Raw genomic sequence first — 25,320 nt, 5'->3', positions numbered from 1 at the left:
ACAAGTAGAGGGTGTTAGTGCTTAATTTATAGCATTGCTGCTCCAATTATAATAATCTTGTTCCGATCTTAATAATCTGAAATTGTGGTTCCTTCACTGGTAATCACATAAAAGTCCCATAATGGATCATTTTTTGTGGCTAACTTTGTTGAAATTGCAGTTACATGTTGAAGGTGATAATTGTAGCCGTATATAGTTACTTGTTGGCTTTGCTAAAAATAAAAGAATTGTTGTTTTCAGGGTCCCATTACATTAGTGGCTATATTTTTCAACAATTTATTTCGAGTTTTATCTGTATCCAACACATATCTGTATTAGACACTAGTAATCATATTCTATAACATTTTATATTTCTGTTTGGGTGTCATATGTTATGTACTTCCTTGCTTTTTTCCTCTCAAATGAGCTTTTCATGTTTTCCATTACAACCAACTTTGGTTTTTCCATTATAATTACTACCATATTGACGGTTACTGTTATGCCTATCAACCCGCTTTCATATCATTGTAACATATAATTTGTATATTATAAATAACAAATATAGTATTTTGTATTAAACGTTTGTAATTTCCAGTTGAATTTATTCGATTGGTATAATATTCAACTTTTTTAAACACATTTTCAAAATAAGAAGATAATGAGGGTAAAATAAAAAGATAATATTATATAGTTTTTTTATGTAGAAATAAGAAGATAATGAGAGCAAAATAGGGAATCACAACGTACATTATGGTGGGTGGTTATTTTGTGTTTTCCCTTTATTAAGTCGTATTGATAAAAATGTTAAATGAAGGAAACATTGTATTATGATTTAAGATTTGTACCTTTTGTTGCTATTTATTAATAAATCAATTTGTTTAACTTAATGCTATATGATACTAAAATTTGGGTTAACAGCTTGGCAAATCTACACTTTCAGTACTACAAGGTGTAGTACAATTGAAATCTATCTGGATTTGTTCACTTTGAACTATGTAGTACCAATAACATGAAGTAGTACAAGAACACCATTAAACTCAAATTTAGTAGTACATACTTGTACTAAAAACCAACCTCCCTTGTACTATTGATTATGTTTATTATATATAGACTCTTATTGCATCATATCTATATACTCAAGAATCCTTATGAATCTAAAAATTCATCTTTTTGTAATGATAACATTTTATGTTTGAGGCAACCTTATAGGTAGTATTTTCATAGAAGGTGGTTAATGTTTGTGGATGATGTTGAAAAAGGTGAGGTAAGTTAATGTAAATGGGATGAATATGAGACATGACAAAGGCTGGGAACAGGTAGAGCATGAATGGAGCTAACAACAGAATATAGTCATAGGAAGTGAGAATGAGAGGAAGAAGAACCTGTTGTGGCTACGCTCATGCACTGCCTCTTCCCTGGCTCTGGCTCTGTCTCTTCCTTTCGTCATCTCCATTTACTCCGTGAATTCAAATCCTGGAAACAGTCTACCTGTTTATGGTTAAGGCTGCGTAAGTCTACCCTCCCTAGATTCCATTAAGTGAGAGACTCGTGCATTGAGCCGCTCTTTTATTTATTTATCAAGTGAACATTTTAATGACATGAAAATCTATAAAGAAGTTTTACACACTATCAAAATAAATTCTTACTCAAATGATAAGGCATTGATGTTCATTGAATACATATCTAGTTGGCTCTATTTGATGCAGCATTTTATAAATCTTATAGCTGTTCTAATATATTGGTTTTAATTGATACTTTCTCTAATAGCTATTGCTCTATTTGATCATGCAGCATTGTCTCAGACTCAGCACCATAGTTACTGATCTATTAAATCCAGAGTTGTCTGGCTGAGCTAATTTAACTCTGTATTCTTCAAGTTTAATATATACTTTTGTTTTTTGGAAATTGTTCTAACAAACATAACTGTAATCTAATATTACCTTATGTTCCATCCAAGCTGAGGTTTTTCCCGACGCTGACTGGAAGTGGTGGCTCTCCTCCTGATGACTTTCCTTCCGTTGTTGAGTATTGTTCCTTCCGATCACACTCATTCAGCATAGGGATGGATGGAAGAGCAAGCACCGGCCTTGGGGTGATATCGACGACAGTAACATACTCACTGGGGTAATTCTCGACTAAGGCTCTCTCAACCTTGAGTGTCAATATGACTACGGCCGATTGTGGTATAACTAGTGCCATCTTGAAGTAAAAAGTTGGAGGGAGTGAAACTGAAGTCTTGTGCCACTCTAGATTCCAAATCTCATGCATTTCTGAAGTAAGGGACTAAGGGTGAACACTGAAATGCAGCACTACTTTTAACCCTGTATACTATATGCTAATCATTATGCTAAGATGTAAATATTAAAAGCGTGAAAAAAAAGAGGCTCACACAATTTGTGTTGATCTCATTTTTGTTTGGTGTAAAGTTAAAGCAATACTAATATGGTAATGTAATGTAATACCTGATAATCAGACACATTATTTGGTGCTATTCTATGATAATATCACAGTTATTCCTTCCACTGTCTATCATCTTAAGCAAAATACAATCCAAAAATAAGACATTAATGTAATAATCAACAACAATTGAATCTACTGAGAAGCACTAAAAGTTGCAATTGCATCAATTTCTTCTTGCAATAGAAGAGCTTCAATGAAGACATCAAGACTCTCTCCTTGCATCACATCATCTATTGAGTGATAAGTGATGCCAACTCTGTGATCAGTTACACGGCCTTGTGGAAAATTGTATGTTCGGATGCGTTCCGATCTATCTCCACTACCAATCTGTATAATATGCAAGCTGAGTCGATTGACAAAGCAAAAGGGTATAGAAATTGAACATAGTTTATGAAGAGATCTCTTTACCTGCTCTGATCGAAGCTTTGATCGATTACTATGAAGTCTGGACCTTTCCATCTCATATAGTTTTGCACACAGCAACTTTAGTGCTTTGGCCTTGTTCTAAACAGAAATGAGATAACCCAGACAGAGATTTAAAGGGAGGGAAAGAATAAGATCACAAACAAGAGAAGTGTAGAACAGAATAACCACAATAGTGAATTAATCACATCATAATTAACAAACCCTGGCTCATCAAATATGTTAATATGACCCTTACAATATCTTAAACAACTGAAACAACATAACAACAACAACAAGAACCAAGCTTTTATCCCAGTAACTGAAACAAAATAACATTAGATAAAAATACCTAACAGTGAAAAGAAAAAGGCTTATGCTTTCTTGTTTTTCTTAAAATTGTTAAGCCGGTCAATGTCTTCAAAGAAAGTTTTGAAACTAAAATATAACTATACCAAGACATGCTTTTCTAAATGAACACAATGCCAGAGAGCATGAAATATATACCCAGTTTAAGCTACCTGCCTAACTCAACTGAGAGAACAAAGCAGCAAGAAACTGCACATAATCAGAAATATGCCGATGGCTTTATAAATGGCATACGAAAAGCATAATTACTGTAAGAAATTACCAAGTATCTATACACTAGAACATATTCCATTAATAACTACTATCTCCTAAGTGTATGTAAAATTTATGTGAGGCAGTAAATTTAATTACACATTAATCAAAAGAAATCGTAGCACTACTATTAACTCCAAGATATTGACAGCATTTTGGAGTCAATTATAGCACTTTTAAGTTTTTACAAATACAAAACAGAGAGTAATTTACACCAAGAAAAGGAAAAGGCAAATTTCCAGTTAAAAACAAGACATATAAATCATGCCAAATATTTAGAACCATTTACCGAATGTTGAGAACGTTCGTCTTGTATAGCAACCACAATTCCAGTTGGAATGTGAGTTACTCTAACAGCACTGTTGGTTGTATTTGCATGCTGGCCACCTGAACCACCAGATCTATAGGTATCGATTTTCAAGTCGTCATTCTTTAATTGAACATCAACCTACATCAGCGTCATGTGCATGACACAATAAGACACCAGCAAGAGAAGAAAGGTAGGAACTAGGAACACATCATATTGAATCAGATGGAACATGAAAGGCATTGATCAAGCTTTCAAAGTTCCATCAATGAAACTAACAGAGCCAAAGGGGTGAGGAGTATGTGTTTTCCTTATTCATTATTTTGGAGGAACTACAAGTTGAAAGCACTGATAATATTCTTGGATACAACAAGAACTCAAGTTCCATGTCTTAGGGCATTGATTCATGAGAGTAATTACTAATTACCACATCAGCCTGAGGGAGGATTGCAACAGAAACAGCACTGGTATGAATGCGTCCCAACTTTTCTGTTGCAGGAACTCGCTGTTAAAAAGAAAGTCAGTAATTGCTGAAAGTAGACATGGTCATAGATTGTATGTGAAGGAGGAGTGGTAGCTAAAACCTGTACTCTATGAATTCCACTCTCAAATTTAAGTTTCCCAAAAACACCAGATCCTGCAATGGTTGCACTAGCCTCCTGAGAATGTAAAATCCAAACAAAAAATACATCAATTTATTTCATTGATACTCAAGAAAGTTTTTTTTTTAAGTTAGTTGTGACTACCTAACACAACGTTCACTTTTTATCGGGGCTGAGGAACAACTATGTATGTTTTCAACAAAGCAAAACATATGCATAAAAGTACAACTGCGAGATGAAATTCAGTTCTAGTATCATGAATTGGAGGCATGCAGTAAAACCAGTTGGTTGCAGTCTGCAGTCGAAACCGCAACCAACAATTCAAAGCTTACACATTTACGAATGAAATATGCACCTTGTATCCTTTATGATCAGATTGAGCAATATCTACTACTTCAAACTTCCAGCCTTTCTGGTGAGCATACTTCTCATACCTATCTTACGTAAGACGAAATCCCTTTTAGAAAACTATAATATAACAACAGCTTCTGACCAATTTCCATTGACACAAATGTAACCTTACATTTTAAATATGTCCATTGCAAACAAGGAAGCCTCCTCCCCACCAGTGCCTAGCAAAAATGGTAAAAGAAAATAAAATGAAATGAAAATGGGGACAAAACAAAAGCAAGAAAATGAAAATGATGAACATTAATAATAGATATCCATTTCCAACAGTGACACTTTTACCTGCTCTCACCTCCAAAATAGAATCTCTTTCATCAGCATCATCCTTAGGAAGTAATGACTTCAATAGCAAATTTTGCAGTCTTCTTTCTTCCTCTACGACCTGGCCAATTTCCTCTGTTGCCATATTAAGCATGTCTTTATCTTCAGAACATTCAGCCATCAGCGACTTCAAACCATTAATTTCCTGCAGATAATAAAAAACCTAACATCACATAATATGCATTATGCAAGAAAACTAACTTCATAATTTTAGCTTCTAAAGTTAGCACATTATATTCACCTGTTTCACTCTTTTTCATATCTAAAAGTGAAACAGGAAAGATAATCTGATTTACTAGTTGTTTTATTACTTTATTAGCAAAGAACGATAAACCTGTGTTACCAAATCAATTGTAGGAGATCGTAAACATAAGACAAAGAAAAGCTTAGCATTATTCTGTTGTTCCCTATATATTTGTGATTGTTGCAAACTTGCAATGTCATGATTCGAGAATAGAACTCTAATTTCAATTTAGGAAATTTCCATCAACCGGTTACCTTCTGTTTGGCCCTCAACTCACTAATAAGGTCTAGAGAACCACTGAGCTTCCGGAGCTCCTTATTAGCTTTTGCATACTCTGACGGTGATACTTCTGGCTGTCTTCAATCAACAGTAGAAATTAAACATAAGTAATGAACTCATCAACACAATTACCAACAACACCAACAATCAAGCCTTAATCCCACTAAGTGGAGTCGGCCACATGGGTCGAACGACGCCATAATGCTATAACAAATTATGTTCATCAACTCAATTACCAATGAAGTATAAAATTAATCATAAATATCTAAGTCCGCCCCTGAGAAAATATGTGTGCCCAATTTAGTCTCTAATAGATACAAAATCTCAACTTAATCCTTAAGATTTAAGAATCTCAAATGACGGTCAAACTCATCACTGTTTTTGCCTTCGAACCATGAAACTGGTTCATACATCTCGGTTCATGGGGATATTTTTGCCCCGGTTCATGGTGTTTCGCGAACCAAAAAATCCGATCATTTGAAGCATTTTTTACCAGTTCACATCATTTTCGGCAAGCCGATCCTGTTGTCTAGAAGAAAAACTTCATTTTCTGTCACATCCTAGTATTTTCAAGCAGCCCCACCCTTCTCTTACCTTCCTTTTTCGTGCATTCTTTTACCCCCTTTTATTTAATTTTACTTAAAAAACAAACATAAATTTAAAATATATCATGTAACAAAGCATACCATGTACCCAAACCTGTACCAAGTTGGCAAGTACCACAGCATACCACGTTCCTAGCAACTATGGTCAAACTAGTTTCCTCATAGAGACTAGTGTATTCCGAGATTTCTGAACTAGTTTGACCGACATTTGAAACTCTCAACAACTAAGTTGGGTCATCATGATTTTATGAATTGGAAGTGTGCTTTATTCTTTATCAGGGACGAAATTCAGTATTCATTCACCCTGAAATTAAAAAGTACTAGTTTGGCCGACATTTGAAACTCCCAACAGTAGTATTTTTTGGGTATTCACTCTCAAATTAAAAGGTACTAATTTGACCGACATTTGAAACTCTCGATGACTAAGTTGGGTCTTATCATGATTTTATTAATTGGTGGCGCCTTTTTTCGTCGGGACTAAATTGAGTATTGAGTATTCACTCTAAAATTAAACTTACGAAAATGCTCAAAGATATATAAAAAATGAAAAAGGCATTGCATTACATGATTTAGAATACGGTTAAGCGAAGTAGTAGTGTGTTCAATAACGCGAAGTCTCTGTTCCATTATGTTTAACAGATCCGTAGACATTTGAGGTTGAACTTCTCCTTAAAAACATTAACAGAATCAAACAACGTTATTATAATATAATAAATGAATAATATAATAAATTTTGTTGAAACTAAAATAAATAAATAAATAAAATCATAATATTAATTTTAAAAATTAAGTAATGGAAGTTACCAGCGGAAGAATAAGAACGGAGGGAAAACGGAATTTGATGACGGAATGAGAAATTGGTGGTTGATTCGAAAACCTTTCGTGACTCAGAAATGTAACGCCAAAAAAATCTTCCATGAATTCTCATCGTTATTTTTGTTATTTCGAGATTCTTTGTTCTAACTTTTCACTTCTACAGGTTTTTCATGAAGTGAGAAAGGAGAAAGAGAAAAAGTGGTGAATTATATTTGTTTTGTTTTAAATTATGATTATTCGTCATATTAGCCTATCCCACACTTAAGCCCGTTGGGCCGGACCGGGCCTCCGTGTCTTTATAAAAAATGTATTTTTTTTACTATCAAGGGTATTTTTTTCATTTTTGGATAATGAATTAATCTTTGTTGGGACACATGACGGTCTCTTCCAACAAATGTTGCTCTTATGAATCGAACTAATAATTTTTTTGTCATTCTATAGATCTAGCAGGACCTTACACTACTAGATCAATATCTTATGTTGGTCTAAAGAAGATATCTTTGTTAAGGAAGCTACTCAAATGAGAACAATTCTCATCAAAATTGTGAGAACAATAAATCTGAGTCTTACAACTCATCATGGATGATTAGGATTAAAAGTTAGTTATTAGTCACATGATAGTCATATGTATGTATATTTTAATCTTAACCGTTGAATCAAAATGCAATGATATTTTAATCTTATCGTTGTTCTTGCGTGAGTAACTCCATTTGTTAAGTATTATTCTTTAAGGATAATGTTTAAGAAATATAAAAATTATTCTTTAAGGATATTGTTTAAGAAATATAAAAAGAGAAAATTAGTATTTAAACAAAATTAAGTTTTTTTATGTGTGAAAATGTTAATTTTAAAGATAAATATTTTCAAACAATATTTTAAGACATTTATTATTAATATTTGTTACCTTACTTTGTTATTTTATGTGTAATGTGATAAAATTATGTTTAAGTGTTGGAGCTTCTATGGTTTAAAGATGTAATTGGAGTGTTGTGGTAGGGATGGCAAAAAACCCGACCTATGGGTACCCGTGAAAATATCTGCAACGGATACCTGCAATAATAGCTTATGGGTGAGAGCGGGTTTTGTGATACCCGCCCCACGGGTACCCGCAAATTTATATATTTAGTTTTTAGTTAAATTTTTATATATAAATTATTTTAATATTATATTTCATAATAAATTACACATATTTAACTATCATCATAAATTATCATATAAATATCATATTATTCATGTAACAATTCTTTTTACATATTGATTATTACAAATTATATAAATATATAATTAAAATTAAAAATCTGTTGGGTACCCGCTACCCGCTACCCGCATTGGTACTCGCAAATATTGTGGGCTTGGGCACGGAAAAACACTATCCATATCCGCCCGCGTCCATTGCCATCCCTAGTTTGTGATGCGATTTGGATTGGTTTCTAAATAAAAAGTTTTACTCGAATATGAAAAAATATATTTATAACTATGTATCATTTTGAAATTTGTGGAGAAATTTCATCTTATATCAAAGAAAATTTGGTTCTTAAAATATATCAACTTATAATTAGTACATATAGTTCAATGTAAACAACTTCCAAGGAATTACTATTAGTAGTGTAAAAGTTCAGTTTAATTTTTTATGCAATTTAATGACCGAACCAAACATAAAGATATGATTCAGTTTTATTCAATTAACCGCAAATTTTATTTAGGAACCAAACTGAACAATTCATTAACAGTTTGGTTAAGTTTGGCGGTTTTTCACCTTTCTCTTTTCCACTTTTTTCTTTCTTCTCCTCTTTTCTTTCTTCTTATCTCTCTTCTTTCTTTTCTAAATTGCTTGTGACCCATTGAGTTAATGACGCTCCTTTTCTTTTTTTTCACTCTTTCTAAATCATATTTTATCTTGTAACTTTAAATCCTAACTATCAAAATATATATATAAAAAATTAATTTTTAGTATGCGATTCGGTGTGGTTCCAACGGTTCCAAAATTTCCAAAACCGTGAACCGAATTTAAATGGTTCCAAATAAAAAAATCGAACCGAACTGTGGAACCGAACCGCATTTTGTGGTTCGATTTGATTCGGTTTCATCGGTTTCACAATTTAAACCGAAACCGCTTACGCCCTTAATTTCTATAAGCATAAAAGTAGTATTTATTAGTTCAATTGACCTCTTTTTTTGATATTTGTACATTATTTCATGTCAAAGTATGATATATCTTACATCCTTTGACACATGCATAATACAATAAATTTGCCATCTAGTTACAACTCAAAGTGTTGGTAAAAGATAAATAGTCTTAAGTATAACAAAAAATAACAAGTTTCTTGATTATGAAATGAATGAAAAAATCTTATTCATTAGATGAGGAGGATTATACAAAAACTCTACACCACGTATAAGATCATTAATATTGTTCTTCCCTCATTAATCATATAAGGGAATAACAAAAGTTGAAGACATGAACACATCAACATAAACTAATGATTACATTTCTAATTCACACCCACAAAACATGCGAATAATGTCCAAAGACTCGGTTGCCAACAATTGTTTGCGGCTAATACACGAAACTCCTACTTGATGGAATTGGATGATAGATGTATACAGACTAATAAGTGAGGAGGTTGTTTCGGGCGTCGAAACATACATGTGTCTTAATTAGTCGTCTTATTTGGTGAAGCCGCCATCAAAAGGAATGCCGGTTGCCGGCAACCATGTGCTAGCTTGGATCCAACGTTCAGCTACATACTTTTCAGCTTCTTGCTTACTAATTTGTCCTTTGGAAAACTTAGCCCTAGCTTGAGTATTTGCACCAGGTCCAGTGTTACCAAACTCAGCAAAGTAAGGGAATTGAGTGTTGGGTTCAGGAGCCCATGGAATATACCCTTCTGGTTGAATTAGGTCACCAATCACATTCTCAATAAACACTGCCTTAGAGTATGCTTTCCATGGTCTAGCCAAATAAGTCTTAACTTTTAACCTATCAACTTGAAGTGCACTCTCTGGGAGGATCTCACAATTGTGAATGACTGTTCCTGTAGGCATGTTCTTTTGATCAGTGCCATCTGCTACAACAATGTTTGATTGGTTCGGACCAGGCTTCCTCACTATGATCTTAGAGTTTTGGATCAAGGCTGATGCGTAGCCAAAGATGAAGTCAATTGTGCCTGAGATTTCGCAATTGCGGTAGAATTGACGATGAGCGTGAACGTATAAGGTGTCTTGATAACCACGGATCGCACAATCAAAGAAAACTGAACGGTCGCCTTGTACACGAAGTGCAACAGCTTGGTGGCCAATGGCACCAGCCGTATTCTCGAATGTAATTCCCTTTGCAATGAAATCCTCAGCTTCGGTGGCTGCAAATATGGATAACTCATAAAGTGTCATTATAATTTACTCTTTATTTCACAATTCGATGTCATCGATTTTGATACATCATTTAATTTAAGAAGAATTATGAAAGAGGGTGTGATAATATTAATTGACCACTCAAAATATATGCATAGTAAATGGTTATGGACTTGATCAAATGCAAATAATCACTAATTATATCATTACAACAACTTTTTGCATCAACAATCATAAACCATTACATCATGATATTAATTGAACCATTCATGCAAATAATTAATGAACTATTTTTACAAGGTAATGGATGCAATATCACAATTCATCATGTAACTTATATATGTTCTACGTTAACTATCTAAACATAGACTAAGCTAACATTTTAGATATCTTGTAAAAAGTTAATGCTAAATCAAAATTTTAAGAAAAAGACTAAAAAAATTTCAAAAGTGATTAACCATAAAGAATAAAACAACTTATACTTACAAAATGTGGCTGTTCTCATTGTCTTGACACCCTCATTAAAGTTTTTGCGACCAGTGATTATGGTTTTTGAAGGGCCATCACCATATAACAAAATATTGGGCTTCATGTAGTCAATAGTAATATACTCATTATACACACCACCCTTAACATAGATAACATATCTACCTTTGTGTCCTTTGGGATATGAGTTAATAGCATCTAAAATAGTCTTATATTTCCCACTTCCATCTTTGGAAACAATTGCATGGGGTATAAGTCCAACTTCAGATTTAGTAGCCAAAAGTTTACGGTCAGAAGTTGATAACCATGTAGGGTACCCTTCATGATCCACCTCAAGAAGCCTTCTTGAGGCAGGTTTCAAATTCAAGTCAAGGTCTAATGAAGAAAGCATTTTTGAAATCCCAGATACAATATCAAGAGCTAATCCAGTAAGCTTTCCAACATTGTCCAAGCTACCTGTATTTTTTATAAGGTAAAAAATAATATATATTGATCAACAACAACCGAGACTTATTCCTATTACGATAATACAAACTGATCGACGACGAAAGTTACCTGTATTCAATTGTGTTTGGATATTCTTCTCTCCATCTGTGTTGAAGCCATCGAGGCAAGATTGTTGGTAGGCAATTATAGCACCCAACCAATTTTTGAGTTCCGCGGAATGTGTAAGAACATCTTGAATGTTTCCGTCGCGAACAAAAACACCGGATGCCTCAAGTTCGTGGATGGCAGATTGCAACAAGTCCTTGCAATCATCAAGGGCCATTTTGATGCCAGGGTTACTCTTCCCATGCTCAATGGTTAGCCTATCACTCATGTTAAAGGCCTTAATGACACTTTCCATGGTGGTTTTCACCACAATTTCAACATATTCCTTTGGGTTTGAAGAGTTACCAACTGGCTTGAGGACATCATGGCAAAGTTTTTTATCGTCCGCGTCATTGCATAACGTCGTTACGGCCTTATTGTGAGAGTTCAATTGAGGATTGTCATTGGTGTTGTCCTTGCTAACAACAGCAACAACACCAATGACAACACCTACCACAAGAACGAGGGAAACCGCAGAAGCGATGATTTTGCTCTTCATTGTGTTACAATCTTACCTTACAATGACTTATGAATAGAGAGAAGAAAAGGCAGGAAATAATAAGTTTCCCGCCTTAGATGTTTGTGGGTGTGGTAATGCAAATTCATGCATGTAGCTTCTGCTTTTTATAGATGATTCAATTTTCTAAATAAAGATATGGTAATTGAGTCATCCACTAATTTGTGGTTCTTGCGAAGTTTACTCATATGGAAAATAAATGAATGGATATATACATTAGCTAGTGATTTTCAATCTCTTTTCTATTTTGGGATGATTAATATTGATTACAAGCAACATTTACGATTACAGATGTAGTCATGATTGTGATTATGTTGTACTTATCTAAATTGTAGAAATTTACTATAAGATGTGGTCAAAGCAATCGCAACTGTAGTTACACGAATTCATGAAAAAGCAAATTTACGTTTGTGGAGTACAATTTAAAATCATAATCATTTTGACCCTCCTTGTTGGAACTAGAATCATTCAACATTTACTATTTATATTTTTCATGTCATAAACAAATTAGGGTAATGTATTTCTTTGAGTCATTTGTGTTCAGCTTATGAACATAAGCTAAGTGATGGTTAATTTATAAAACTAAATTTATTTAAATATTGTGAAAAAAAATATTTTGATTTTTTAGTCTAATGGCAAATATCGTTCGTATGAGGCGATCTTGTTGGAGTAATCGCCTATATATACAATAATAACAATCAAACATCTATTTCATTAGATAAGTCGACTATATGGGTCGAACGAAGACATAACTTTATATCATAAATTATGTTCATTGATAAAGTATTGATATCTATGTCTTTCTTAATCATTTTCCCTATAAAGATTTTACTATCTTTTCTATAATAGGAGCTACTCCAACTTTCTCCATAATGCATTTGTTTATAATTCTATCTTGTCTGCGGTGTCTATTTATCCAATACAACATTCTCATCTATGCTACATGAAGTCTATTTTGTTGTTGACGATAGATTTTCACGTGTATATATATATATATATGTGTGTGTGAAAAAATATCTATTTTCACAACATATTATTATAAAAATAGTATTGAATAATAATGTAGTATTTGTGCACTGTCAGTACAAAAGTTTATATATATTCAGTGTGTTATTCACCATTCATTTACACTATTTTTATTTAAGTATCAATGACAATTAAATGAGAATAGTGTATAATGCGGTAATAGTGTAAAAAACTATTATACTGTTAGTGCATATATCTTTTTCTCCAAAAATAAATAGTGATAATTAATATGTAATATCTAACTCTCTTTTTGTGTGCAAAAGATGCTACAAATTTATTTATATAACATAACAAGGAGGACAAGTAAAATCCAATGTAGTGAAGTAATTAGATAAAAATAATATAAATCAATATTTTAACACTTAATAATAGTGTAAAATGCCATCCAAGTCCCTAAAAGACATAATCACTTGAAGATTATGTTTATCAACTAAGTTCCTCAAATATTATATTTACCAACTAAGTTTATGGAAGAGTCAAATTTTCACCATGTTCATCCTTTGTTCTACTCTATCAATCAAGTGATGTGACACATTAAGTGTTGTTATTCACTAACAATACACTGATGTGGATTTTAATCGACACATCAATCTATTAAATTATTGTATCGGACTATCACGAACAAATATAAAGAGTTATCGTATTCACATGAACTTGAGTGATATTAAGTCGATTGACCAAAAATTATTATCCTAAGTAAAAATTGTTTGGGTAATTGGTTGGTTTGGTTTCTGTAAGCTGAGATTGCAACTAAGTGGGGTAAATTAGTTGACTAGAAATTATGACCACTTTTTCTGCAAAATGAAGAGTTAAAGTGCAACGGATAATATTGCAGAAAATAAACAAGAATAAATCAAAGAGGTAAGAGAGAAAATAGTATACAAATGTTTTATACTGGTTCACCTTCTTGTCCACGAAAGGCTACGTCCAGTACTCTTGCAACACAAGAGATTTTCCACTAAATATTATGAGTTGTAATTACAATATCTCACCCAAGATCTCTATGTACCTTACACACTCACTAATACTTATCACATTGGAAAACACATTTCCAAGTAACTCTATCCCCTTTTTATTCACACCCCGTGAAAGAAAGTAATTACAATGAATGAAGAATTACAATGATGGATTGGATTGCCTTTACAAGTATGAATTATAATAACACTTGCAATTCAATCAACTCTTTTGTATATTTTAATAATAATGTTCTTTAAGTTTACAAAACTTTAAAACATTTTACTTCAAACAACTCCGAAAAATAACTTTGAAAGTTTGAGTTCAAGTTGCTAGAAGTGCACACAACTATTTCAGAAAAGTGTAGGAAAGTTGTGAGAAAAATGTGAAAGAGTTATGAAAAAGTTGTTCTTCATTGTGAGTTCTAAGGTCTTTAAATAGGCTTTCCAATCAGTCATTGTGCCTTTATGAAAAAATAGGAATTGTTTGGAATGGAGACATTTCATTTTGGATGAAAACCCTTGAGTTTCAAATCTGAAAAACTTATGTAACAACTCTCAGTAACCGATTACAGCAAGTGGGTAATTGGTTACCCAAACGTGACGTTTTGAAAAATTACATTGAGTAATCGGTTACTCAAACTCTCTGTCCAACAATGAATTTAAAATTCACTTAGAGTAATCGGTTATTCAAATTTGAGTAATCGGTTACTCCAATTCAAATTTTGTTGGATAACTAATTCTCACTCATGTAACCTGTTACTCAAATTTCAGTAACATGTTACATAGTATTTTGAAAAATGTTTTCATTTAAAACTTAAGTGTTTTCAATTTCTTTTAAAATATTTTGAGCATTAGTACTTTGGTATATTAAAGAGTATAGGATAGAAGTACCTATTTAGACTTAGACTAATTGTCTTGAAGCTTTAATCTTCTTGATCTTCATAAGTAATCTTCTTTTTCTTCTTTTTGGTGATGTTGGTGTCTTCATCAAAACACTGACAAAGTTAGGAACAAATATCTTCTTCACAGTTTCACTTTTAAACTAGATAAACAATTTGATAATTTATAGAATATAAGTGTTGGGATTAGACTTTATTGTCCATTATCCTTATACAATTGATTCAATAACAATATTTATTAAACTATGATTCTTTCACTAAAAAAGTTAAAACCTCAATATTATTAATGAGTAATTCCTTAGATGATTAATAGCACATGAATAAAGCTATATTCAAAGCAATTATACTCACAAGATAAAGACTATAATTCACAAACAAAGCTCCATTCTTAGTGATCATGCTTGTAAAATTGAGAATTAGTTTAATACCCCAATGTTACTAACCGCTAATTCATTAGTCAAGTTAGTAGCTTATCAATATAGTTTTATTCCTTACAAGCATAAATCATAATCAAAGCATAAATCATAATCAATATATGTACGCAAGTGGATATTACAATTTACAACTAATCCCAACAAGGAAGAATATAATTACCCATTATCATGGTTCCTAAAGATGGAATGAAAAAGACAAATAAAGCTCATATGAGAAGAAATTACCTCCTTAAAGAACATAAATCGACCCCTATAATCTTTCAATCTTGATTCTACATTCCAATTCAAGCTAAAGTGCCTAAGAAATCTAAGAAATTTGAGTACATAGTAATGCCTTTGAAGATATCCCTTAAACCCCTATTTTGATCCTTTTTAAAGAGCTATAAATCTGCCAATATCGCTTAGCGTTAAGCGTGCTACTTTGCATATTTGATCGAGGTCGTACATGATGCAAATAATATAACAATTATTAGGAAGTGAATCCAAGGTCGTTTCTCAAGGATTATTTTTTAAGCAAAAATTCAAACACCTTATACTCTCACACACACAAGGGGGGTTTGTTGTTGAATGGTATGAACACAAAGTAATGCAGAAATAGTAAGTAAGCAATATAATAAAATAGCTAAATCCATTTGGTTCGTATGTTCACAACTCAATCATCAGTTTCAAAATATTAATTTCAGATTCCAACCATTATCTTCCTAATTTGCATAGTTTCACAACATAAGTTTTTAACTAAGCGAAATCAGCATAAGCATGAAGATTAACAAATTCACATAAACTAAGTGTTCATGCACTAGAGAGTAAATCAACTAAACGAAGATAAACTCACAAACTAGTTTCTAAACAATGGGATTAAGCAAATCAATTCAGAAATAGGATAGAGAAATCAATAGTAAAGAAATTGAAAATACATTAATAACAAAACCTCAAGAGTTATGATACAATACCAGAGGAATTTAGTCTAAAAGTTTAGTCTTCCATGGAAATGGAAGCATAACTGAAATGAAGAGGAAGAATGAAAAAACGAAAAAATGAAGGCAAAGGCAAACTCTAGCAAAGGATAAAAAGGGAAAACGAAAATGTGAAGTTGTGTAATGGAAGAGAATGTGTGGAATTCGGATTCCCTACTCCTAAATGAGTAAAACAGAAAATGAGCCCTAAACAATAAGTCCAAAACTAAAAATGAAGTTACAAATAAAAGTTCCTAAAAATAAAATACAATTTTCATTGCATCATTTATCTTCCACTTTTGTAATGTCCAAATGTCATTGGTGCCAAATATAATGTAAAAATGGTAATAGATTTAATTAGGCTAAATAATCTCAAATTAACTCATTTTAGGAATAATAGTCTAATAAAGTCTAAAATACTAAACTATGTGAAACAAAGTCAATTAGGCACCAAGAATTACCAATCATGGTAAATTAAGGTTATGAATAGTGTGTAATATATTGCTCATCAATATTGTATGTTGTTGTTTCTCCTAGCCATGCTTGGCGAAACTAGGTTTCCTCGTTGAATGACATCTGCACAAAAGGTTCTCCTAATTTTTGCTCAATGAGGCTACTGCACTAAGCTATGACCTCTTTTAATACCCTTTCCGCTTAGCGTGGTTTCTACTTAAGCGATAACTCCTTTTGTTTTCCTTTCCGTTGAGCATGACTGTTGCACTGAGCAAATGCATCTTTTGCACATAAACTTGATTTTTTAATTGTTTACTGTAACATCTCAGTTATGTCATGCGACCTCCAAGGCTCATACATATACTGAGCATGTCACCGGTAACACCCCAGTCCTGACATGCGACCTCCCTGACCCATGAATACACTGAGTGTGCCACCCACTAGCTTAAATACTTCCTGTAGTATTTTATTCCCCACAAAGGGGAGCCTCCCGCGACTGGAACCCATGACCTCAAGAACAAATAGTCATTGTTCACAATGAGTGAAAACTAAATAGTACGATTCTTACATTTGCTCATATGAAATCCCCACATATTGGGAAAGAATTAGCATTAAAAGTGATGAAATTTTGAAGAGTTTGGGGAATAGAAAAAAAGTTGGTTCCCTCCCTTTGGATTACCTCAAATAATTAGGGGTGTTCGCGGTCCGTTTGGATCATTTCTTGAGCAAAAAATCATCTGATCCAAACACATAATTAAAATACAGTCCGATCCGATCTGGACTATTTATATTAAGATGTCCGATCCGGTCTGGACTATTTATATTAAGATGTCCGATCCAGTCCGATCCAAATATTATATGTGATTTTGGTTCGGTTTGGATCGACTTTTTTATAAAAAAATTAAAATTGCACATACACTCAAAAATCATAAAATTTACTAAATATTAAGCACACAATAGCAAAAAAATAGTGTTCAAGAACAAAAAGTGTCGAACAATATTAAAAGTAAAAAACAAAAAAATAACAAGACACCAACTATAAAGTAAATAACAACATCAACAATAATAATAGAAGTAGCGACAATAAAGTAAGATAAGACTTAAACAATTTAGGTAATGAGGAACAATTTAGGAGTTGGACATATAGTTAAGTATGAAAGATACTTATAAGGGATATATACTTAAACAATTTCAGTTCGGTTTGGATCCAAGAGGTGGAACCGAAAACCGGACCAGACCGATCGGTCTTTAATAAAAAAGTCCAATACAATCCAAACACTTTCAGTTTTTACAGTTTCGGTCTATTTTGGATCGGTTTTCGGTTTTATTTTTGGACCGGACTGAATTTGAACACCCCTACAAATGACAACATGTGAAACCATGTGAAAGAATATTTAGGATTGTCAAAATGTATTTTTCTTATTGGAGAGTTATTTCATGTAAAATGTTGTGCTAATATCTTGAACCTCATTATTTAAAATAGTTTGAAGGTTGCAAGCAATGCCTTGTAAAAAAAATTAGACAAAAGGTAAAATATATTAAGGTTAGTGAAAGTAAAAGAATACATTTTTTTTTGCTTACGTTGTATTGGTTTGTGAGATTGACATGTCAATTGGGTCGACATATAATTGCATCACTAGATGGAACAATATTTTTAGAACATTTGAGAGTGCAATCAATAATCATGATACATTTAATAACTTTAGTTTGTATGTTATAATTCATATGTGGTGTCTACCGGAAGATGAGTGAAATAGAGTTAAAAAATGAATTACTTCTTTATGTCATTTAACAATATTACCAACTTGATATTCATGTCTTCTTACCCCACATTAAATATGTATGTGGGAGAAATATGAACTATAGTGTCTTTTGAAATCTATCTTAATAATTGAAGATTTAATTATTCAACAAATGGTTGGCAACATGAAAGCCAAATGTGATAAGTACTAGAGTGACTATACAATAGTGTTTATATGAAAAAGTTGATCAATTTTATATAGAGAATGTGGATTGAATCAAAATGATTATGTATAGACTTTATGATGAGTATATCAACAAGGACAATTATTCCAATGATAGTCATTTACAAGTACAAACTTCTTCTTCATTGAGGAAAATAAAGAACTTTCAAGTATTTTTATATCAACTTGTGTAAGTTACTTTTATAAATTTTGTATAACTACTCCAATTTTTATTCTTTATATGCATCTATAGTTTTAATAAATTTGGAAATATTTATTTTGTAGTTTAAACAACATAAAAACACAATAGAACTACCTTTTGTGGAAAAGCTAAACTTTATATTTATTTAGAGGCAAACCTAGACTTTATTCTAAAAAAATATGCATTTTGATGTCTTATCTTATCGGAAGGACCAAATTTATGCACGTCCTGCTCTTTCAAGGATGACTTGGGATATATTAAGTATTCCAATAACTATAGTAACATCAGAATATGTTTTTTTAAGTTCGAGCTCTCTTATACACTTTAAATTGATCGTTCAATTTTATTAACATAGCTAGTCAACTTTTTATTGTAGAATATGATAATAACGAAGAAGGTGATGAGTTGGATGTCATTGATATTGAAGAAGTAAAACTTTTTTATAGGGTTTAGAATCAATTGTTAAATATAATGAATAAGAAAATAATGTTTATTTTGTTGAATTTGAGTTTTGTATTTCCTAATATCTTGTCACTTATATGAATTTAGTATTTTTGTCATTTTTAGCACCCAATTTAAAATTTTGGTAACAGTTTTTTTTTCATGATTTAGTAATTCATGACGTCGAGAATCTTGGCATAAGTTAGTGGAAGATGTAGCAAAAAGTAATAGGCAAAATTGTATACTTTATTGTAAATTTTTTATTTTTAATCATATTGTAAAAAACAATTTAAATTATCCAATTTATTTTAATAGAATGTTAAATGGGTCGATCCACTATCATCCGCACTTGTTTTAGACGAATTTAGGTTGCAATTTGAAAGACATAAAATCCAACCATAATTTTTAGCTCGAATAAAAGTATAATAACCCGAACTCGTTTAAATAACCCATTTTGACAAGTCTGTTTTCAACATTTATTAATATTTCAAATATTCCTCATCTACAAAAACATAAATTTATATTATTTCAAGATATGAAAGAATACACAATTTGATATCCAAGGCATGATGACATATAGTACTTGAATCAAGGCCTTGCAAAACCAAGGTAGTTAGGAACATGAACTTTCCTTAACCAACTAGTACTTGAATCAGGTCCAGCTTGAAGTATCACTTGAGAAGTGAATTTTTGAGCTTCAGCTTTGCTAATAATACCATGGTAACCCTTCCAATTGATCCTTCCTTTAACATCAGCACCAGGCCCAGTGTTGGCATATTCAGCATAGTACAAAGTGTCTAAGAATGCTGTCCCCATCCATGGAGCCCAACCCTCTGGATGAATAAAGTCGCCGATAACCGATTCCATAACTACGGTGGTGGAACATTTTTTCCATGGTCTACCTAAAAATGATTTGACTTGAAACCTTATTGGGTACAACGCCGCATCGGGGACTATTTGGCAATTTTGGATCACGATTCCAGTTCCCATGTTGCTTATTTCAGTTCCTTCCGCTGTGACCGTGTTAAACTGACCTCTTTCGACTTCGGGTTTTCTCACGATGATTTTGCTATTTTGGATTAATGTCCTAGAGGTGCCGAAGATGAAGTCGATTGTGCCTGAGATTTCGCAGTTGCGATAGAATTGCCTGTTGGCGTGAACGTATAAAGTGTCTTGGAAACCATCAAAATGGCAACCAACTGCGGCTGAACCATCTCCAGTGTTTCTAAATGCAACAGCTTGGTGATTTTGAGGACCAGCAGAATTCTCAAATTTCATTGACCTTGCAATGAATCCACGTGCCTCATTGGCTGCATATATGTACAAAATTAATAAGAACGACAACATTGGTGTACTACAAAATCATGGATAAAATGATATATGAGTAACTATCGAATATTAGTGTATATATTTAGGTTAGACTAAGGAAATTGGAAGAGTTTAGTTTGTATAGTTGTATTTGTTGGTAGGTTTTTAGATCATAGGAGTGTATAAATCAATGTTAAACATGTAATTTGTGGGGTTGAATTACCCTTGTACTAAAGAAAATATGTTTTCAAGATAGAAATGGTGGAATGTAAAATTAGAAGTGACAATCCAAAAGAGAGTAATAGTAGGTTGATCTAATAGTATACGTCTATATAGCTATACTATACCCTTAAGTATGAAGTTAAGTTTTGATCTTTTAGATTTATACTTATTGGAAGTGATCAGTAATTTAAAATACAGCCACAATAGTGCGGTTGTGGTGATTGTTGCAACCTCATCACACCACAATTACAGTGTGTGATTCTAAATCATGATGATGTGACTGCATCATGCCACGACGTAACCGCGTTGGGCTGCATCTCAACTGAATCGGACCACATCAATTTCAAAAATAGTTTTTTAATCACAAAATAATTCACACTGCAATAACTACAATTCGCATCGCAACGACTCCAATCACGACTACAACCGCAATTTAAAACACTGGGAGTGATATTCATAGACTAATACCTTACCCATAAAATAAGTTACTAAGTTGTAAAAAATGTTGGGTATAAGGAAAAGTAACTTACAGAAGGTGGCAGTGAGCATTGTCTTTATACCAGAACCAAAACTCCTCTTACCAGTAACAACAGTTTTTTGAGGACCATCACCATAGATAAGAAGATTAACAGAAGTTTTTGGAACAGTGATGAACTCTTCATATATCCCAGCCTTAACATATATAATATATCTACCTGTGAAACCCTTAGGGTATGAATCAATAGCATCCTTAATAGTCTTAAATTGACCACTACCATCTTTAGCAACAACAACATTTGGCTTGTTAATTCTATTTCTCCACCCTTTTCCCAAAAGCTTACGTTCTTCATGAGAAAACCATGTTGGTATATTTTCTTCATCAACCTCAACATCTACCACATTAAGAAGGCGTCTAGAAACAGGTTTCAGCTCCAACTTCACGTTGAATTCTTCAAGAATCTTTGTTAAATCAGCTATGATGTCTAACCCTATGGCTGTGATTTTCTTAATATTTTCCAAACTTTCTGTATCTAATTTTTCCTTGATCTTTTTCTCTTCTTCTTTGTCATCATCGAATGCTTCAAGACATGTTTGTTTGTATGAAATAACAGAACTTAGCCAGTTACTGAAATCAGGGATTTGGAAATTTATTGTTTGGATGTTGTTATCACGAACCAAGTTTGATGATAATTCAAGACTATCCAATGCTAGTTCCAACATGTGTTTGCATGCATCAAGCCCTACCTTGACTCCATTGTCTTTTCCTCCATGCTCAGATGAGAGCCTATGATTAGATATACAAATTATGTCACATAAAATATAACTTATATATATCATGGAAATGAGATCAAGAATTCTCACTATTTCTTAGATTCATGAACCCAATTCAATTCAGTGGGATCTTTCAGTTACATTTTTTTCTATCAAAAAAGTTTTATAAAACTCTTGGACTCCCGAATTTGGAGTACTTATCTGCCGCACAACACGAAATGAATTAAAAAACTGCGAATTGCACCATAAAAAAGAGTAAATTGCATGCAAGTTTACGACCGTTAATCGAGAAATCAATAACAATGTTTATTTTAACTTCATGATTTGTTATATATATGTGTAAACGATAATATATCACAATCATATATAGACATTATTGATTTCTCGATCAATGGTCTTCTAGAATGTATGTATCTCACACTTTAGATGAGTCAGATCGATATTTGTATTACCTGTCGGTTAGGTTAAACGCCTTGATGACTTTCTCGGTGGTCGAGTTCACAAGGACAGTGAGGTATGACTTAGGGTCTGCAACATTAGGAACATGAGCAGAGCTAAGAACTTCACTACAATATCTGGGGTCATTAGTGTTTTTGCATATGATCATCACAGATTTTTGTTGAGCTTTAACTTCAGGGTCACTACCATTTTTCTGAACAGCAAAAACAACACCTATGGCAACACCTACCACTAGGATAAGAGAAACAGCAGACACAATTATTTTCCCGTTCATCTTTTTTTTATTTTTTATATAAACCTAGATCTTCTTTATTCCTATATAAGGACTTAGAAGAAGATAACTAGGTGTGTCTCCCCAATTAGGGAGTTTTGTTAGAATGAAATAAGCTTATGGAGAAGACCCTAAGGAATAAAATGATCATAAGTTTGGTGTTTAATTTATAGGTGCAAGAAAAAATTTCAACCAAGAAATAAATGTATATTTTTAGTAATTTCCCCTATTCTTGTGATGAATTATTGGTACATGATTGTCTTTGAATTCTGAAGTTTAGGATTTGTGTGGATTAAGATAATCTATTGTGATGTGTTTGTGTAGAACAAATCTTTCTATAGTAAAGTTAATAATAGGCTTTTGAGGATAAAACAAGGTTTTTTTACATGCATTTAGGTGTCTAAAAATAGTTTGAGACCATTTCTTCAACTTAGGAAGATCATTGAGTTGTTTTTGGCTTAGGTTGTTTTTTGTAATTTGCTTGAGTGGCTTATTTTATTACTGTGGATAAGATGATCCATGATTTATATTGTATATTGTGGATATATTATTACATTATTTGTATTTTGTATGGTCATTAAGGTTTCTCTATTTATATTTGAATTACATTTTGAAATAACTACTTATTCTGTGTATTTTACATTTATCTACCTTCCCTCAAAACACATGATAGTCCTACTGTTTTCATCTAAACGGGCATAACTCGAGGATTATATTGATATTTTCCTGAAATTATTATTAATAAAAGAAAAAAAATATATGTACGGATAGTGTATGAATTATATATACTGTCATTGTCTCATTCACCATTAATAATTATTGTTTTCAATACATAGATAATACATTCTTAATAAAATAAGTGTTAATATTATGGATATGTTTATCATACCTTAGGATCATAAGTCATCATTCTTGTCTTACTTTGTGCCTCCACCGAATTAGAAAGTCTTATTTAATTAAAAAAAACAATAAAAACATAAATTAATAGTTTTATATTATTTTGTGAAATTTGATTGACTAAAAATATAATTGATCATGTTTTCTTGATTATACATGCTAATCTTAGGATAACTTTAACAAATATTATATTTAAATAAAAGAGTGGCTAATGCATGTCGCTTCTGTTCAGTGGATTGGAGAAAAATAGTAGTATACAACCTTATTCGTAAGTAAAGAATTTAGTTGACTAATTAAGTAGTAACTTTACTATTATCTTGTGAGTCATTCTCTTAACAATGTTATATTTAAATGGTGTAGCAAAAATATGTTGGTTCAAATAGATTCTAGCCCTTTGAATTTTTCGTCTATACTTTATTTTAATACAAAATCTTATATTTTCACTCTTCTAAGTTTCAAACTATTAGAAACCAATACCTTCCCGAGTAAAAATCATAAATCCTAATCTTCCATTAAATGTTAGAATCAATATCCCTATCAGCAGAAACTATAAAGATTAAGATCCAATCATATGAAAAAGAAATAATACTTTAACCGTAGAAATCGAAACCTAAATGAAAGGAAATGAAATGAAATAATAGAAATAAAGACCAACATTCAAACATTTCCATTCTCCCCCACTATTCGTTAGGCCATCCCAAAACTCCAAAAGTCTACCCTTAGGAAGAAAATGTTATCTTAAATTTGCATGAGCCAATGAACCTAGAAAAAATTAAATATTTTATCAATAAGATGTTCATCTAGTGCGGTAAGGTCATATTGGATCTCGAGGTATAGTACTACACTAAAATCAAATATTCGATTCTTATGGACAACACTTATTAGAAGGGGTAATCACGAATCTTGAAAGCTTTATAACTCTATTTTAGCTAGGATGATAAAGTATCTCTATGAGATATAAAAGCTTTATATCCCTTGTCAATATGAGTGTGATATCAAGGTTTGTGGAATACATCCTACCTTTCACTCAATGGATTAGATTGTACTTATGGTGAGGATGATAAAGTTTTGTAACCGCTTCTTGATGATAAGGTCATGACATAGGATGTGAAATGATTATGTGTTGAATTATTAAGGAATCTAAGCCACATCTAGACCTAGTTCAGTGATGGCACAAATTTGGGCCTACAACCTAGCTTAATGTATTCACGTAAGAATTTTTAGTATAACTAATGATATCTTTGATTAAGATATTAATCTCTTTTGGATGTATGATTGTTTCTCTTAACAAGTATCATTCTCCATGAAGCCACGAACGGCTCGTAGATATGTAAGGAATTTTGATGTGTTGCTATGTTGACCATGTTGAGTACATTTGTCCCTTTTGATTGTCTTGAAGTTAGTTAGCACTACTTTTTCTTATAAATGGTTGTTGTTTTTTGAAGTGAGACGAGGAGGTTTATACCACTATTTATACCTCAATTAGAACAAATCTTCATTTTCTCTCTTTCATTGTACTTGAATGAAAGGAAATTCTATACAAGTTTGTGCAAAATTTGTAACTCTTGTTTTTTCTAGCCAAATAGGGTTAAGCT

General features: G+C 32.3%; 3 protein-coding genes and 1 long non-coding RNA gene across 5 annotated transcripts; 1 reads left to right on the top strand and 3 right to left on the bottom strand.

The window, feature by feature from the left end:
• LOC109329448 (pectinesterase-like) lies at positions 1,154–22,962 on the bottom strand. Its single transcript, XM_019563122.1, has 4 exons — positions 22,551–22,962; positions 21,378–22,111; positions 19,907–20,627; positions 1,154–1,169 (listed from the first exon to the last, which is right to left on the bottom strand). Coding segments are annotated over exons 1-4 (1,737 nt in total). The 5' UTR covers positions 22,832–22,962; the 3' UTR covers positions 1,154–1,168.
• Positions 1,515–13,083, top strand: LOC109329461. Its single transcript, XR_002105536.1, has 4 exons — positions 1,515–1,595; positions 4,502–4,504; positions 6,547–6,551; positions 13,073–13,083. It is a non-coding gene; the product is annotated as an uncharacterized LOC109329461 (long non-coding RNA).
• On the bottom strand, positions 1,874–7,240 carry LOC109329455 (peptide chain release factor 1). 2 transcript variants are annotated; one of them, XM_019563132.1, is made up of 11 exons: positions 7,033–7,240; positions 6,793–6,896; positions 5,599–5,697; positions 5,062–5,245; positions 4,895–4,943; positions 4,727–4,805; positions 4,354–4,428; positions 4,197–4,274; positions 3,752–3,910; positions 2,848–2,943; positions 1,874–2,766 (listed from the first exon to the last, which is right to left on the bottom strand). In XM_019563132.1, exons 1-11 carry the CDS (start codon positions 7,154–7,156, stop codon positions 2,572–2,574), a joined length of 1,242 nt encoding a protein of 413 aa, XP_019418677.1. In that variant the 5' UTR covers positions 7,157–7,240; the 3' UTR covers positions 1,874–2,571. The 2 variants fall into 2 exon arrangements, with proteins under 2 accessions (XP_019418677.1, XP_019418678.1); XM_019563133.1 differs by having other exon boundaries at positions 6,793–6,893; positions 7,033–7,239.
• LOC109329449 (pectinesterase-like) lies at positions 9,373–12,059 on the bottom strand. The gene is made up of 3 exons (XM_019563124.1): positions 11,437–12,059; positions 10,882–11,337; positions 9,373–10,403 (listed from the first exon to the last, which is right to left on the bottom strand). The coding sequence occupies exons 1-3, from the start codon at positions 11,969–11,971 to the stop codon at positions 9,712–9,714; spliced, it is 1,683 nt and encodes a 560-aa protein (XP_019418669.1). The 5' UTR covers positions 11,972–12,059; the 3' UTR covers positions 9,373–9,711.

Source organism: Lupinus angustifolius, chromosome LG16, assembly GCF_001865875.1.
Source record: "Lupinus angustifolius cultivar Tanjil chromosome LG16, LupAngTanjil_v1.0, whole genome shotgun sequence".
In the NCBI taxonomy this organism is placed as follows: domain Eukaryota; kingdom Viridiplantae; phylum Streptophyta; class Magnoliopsida; order Fabales; family Fabaceae; genus Lupinus; species Lupinus angustifolius.
The sequence above is the reverse complement of the archived record's forward strand: the minus strand, read 5'-3'. Positions and strand labels throughout refer to the sequence as shown.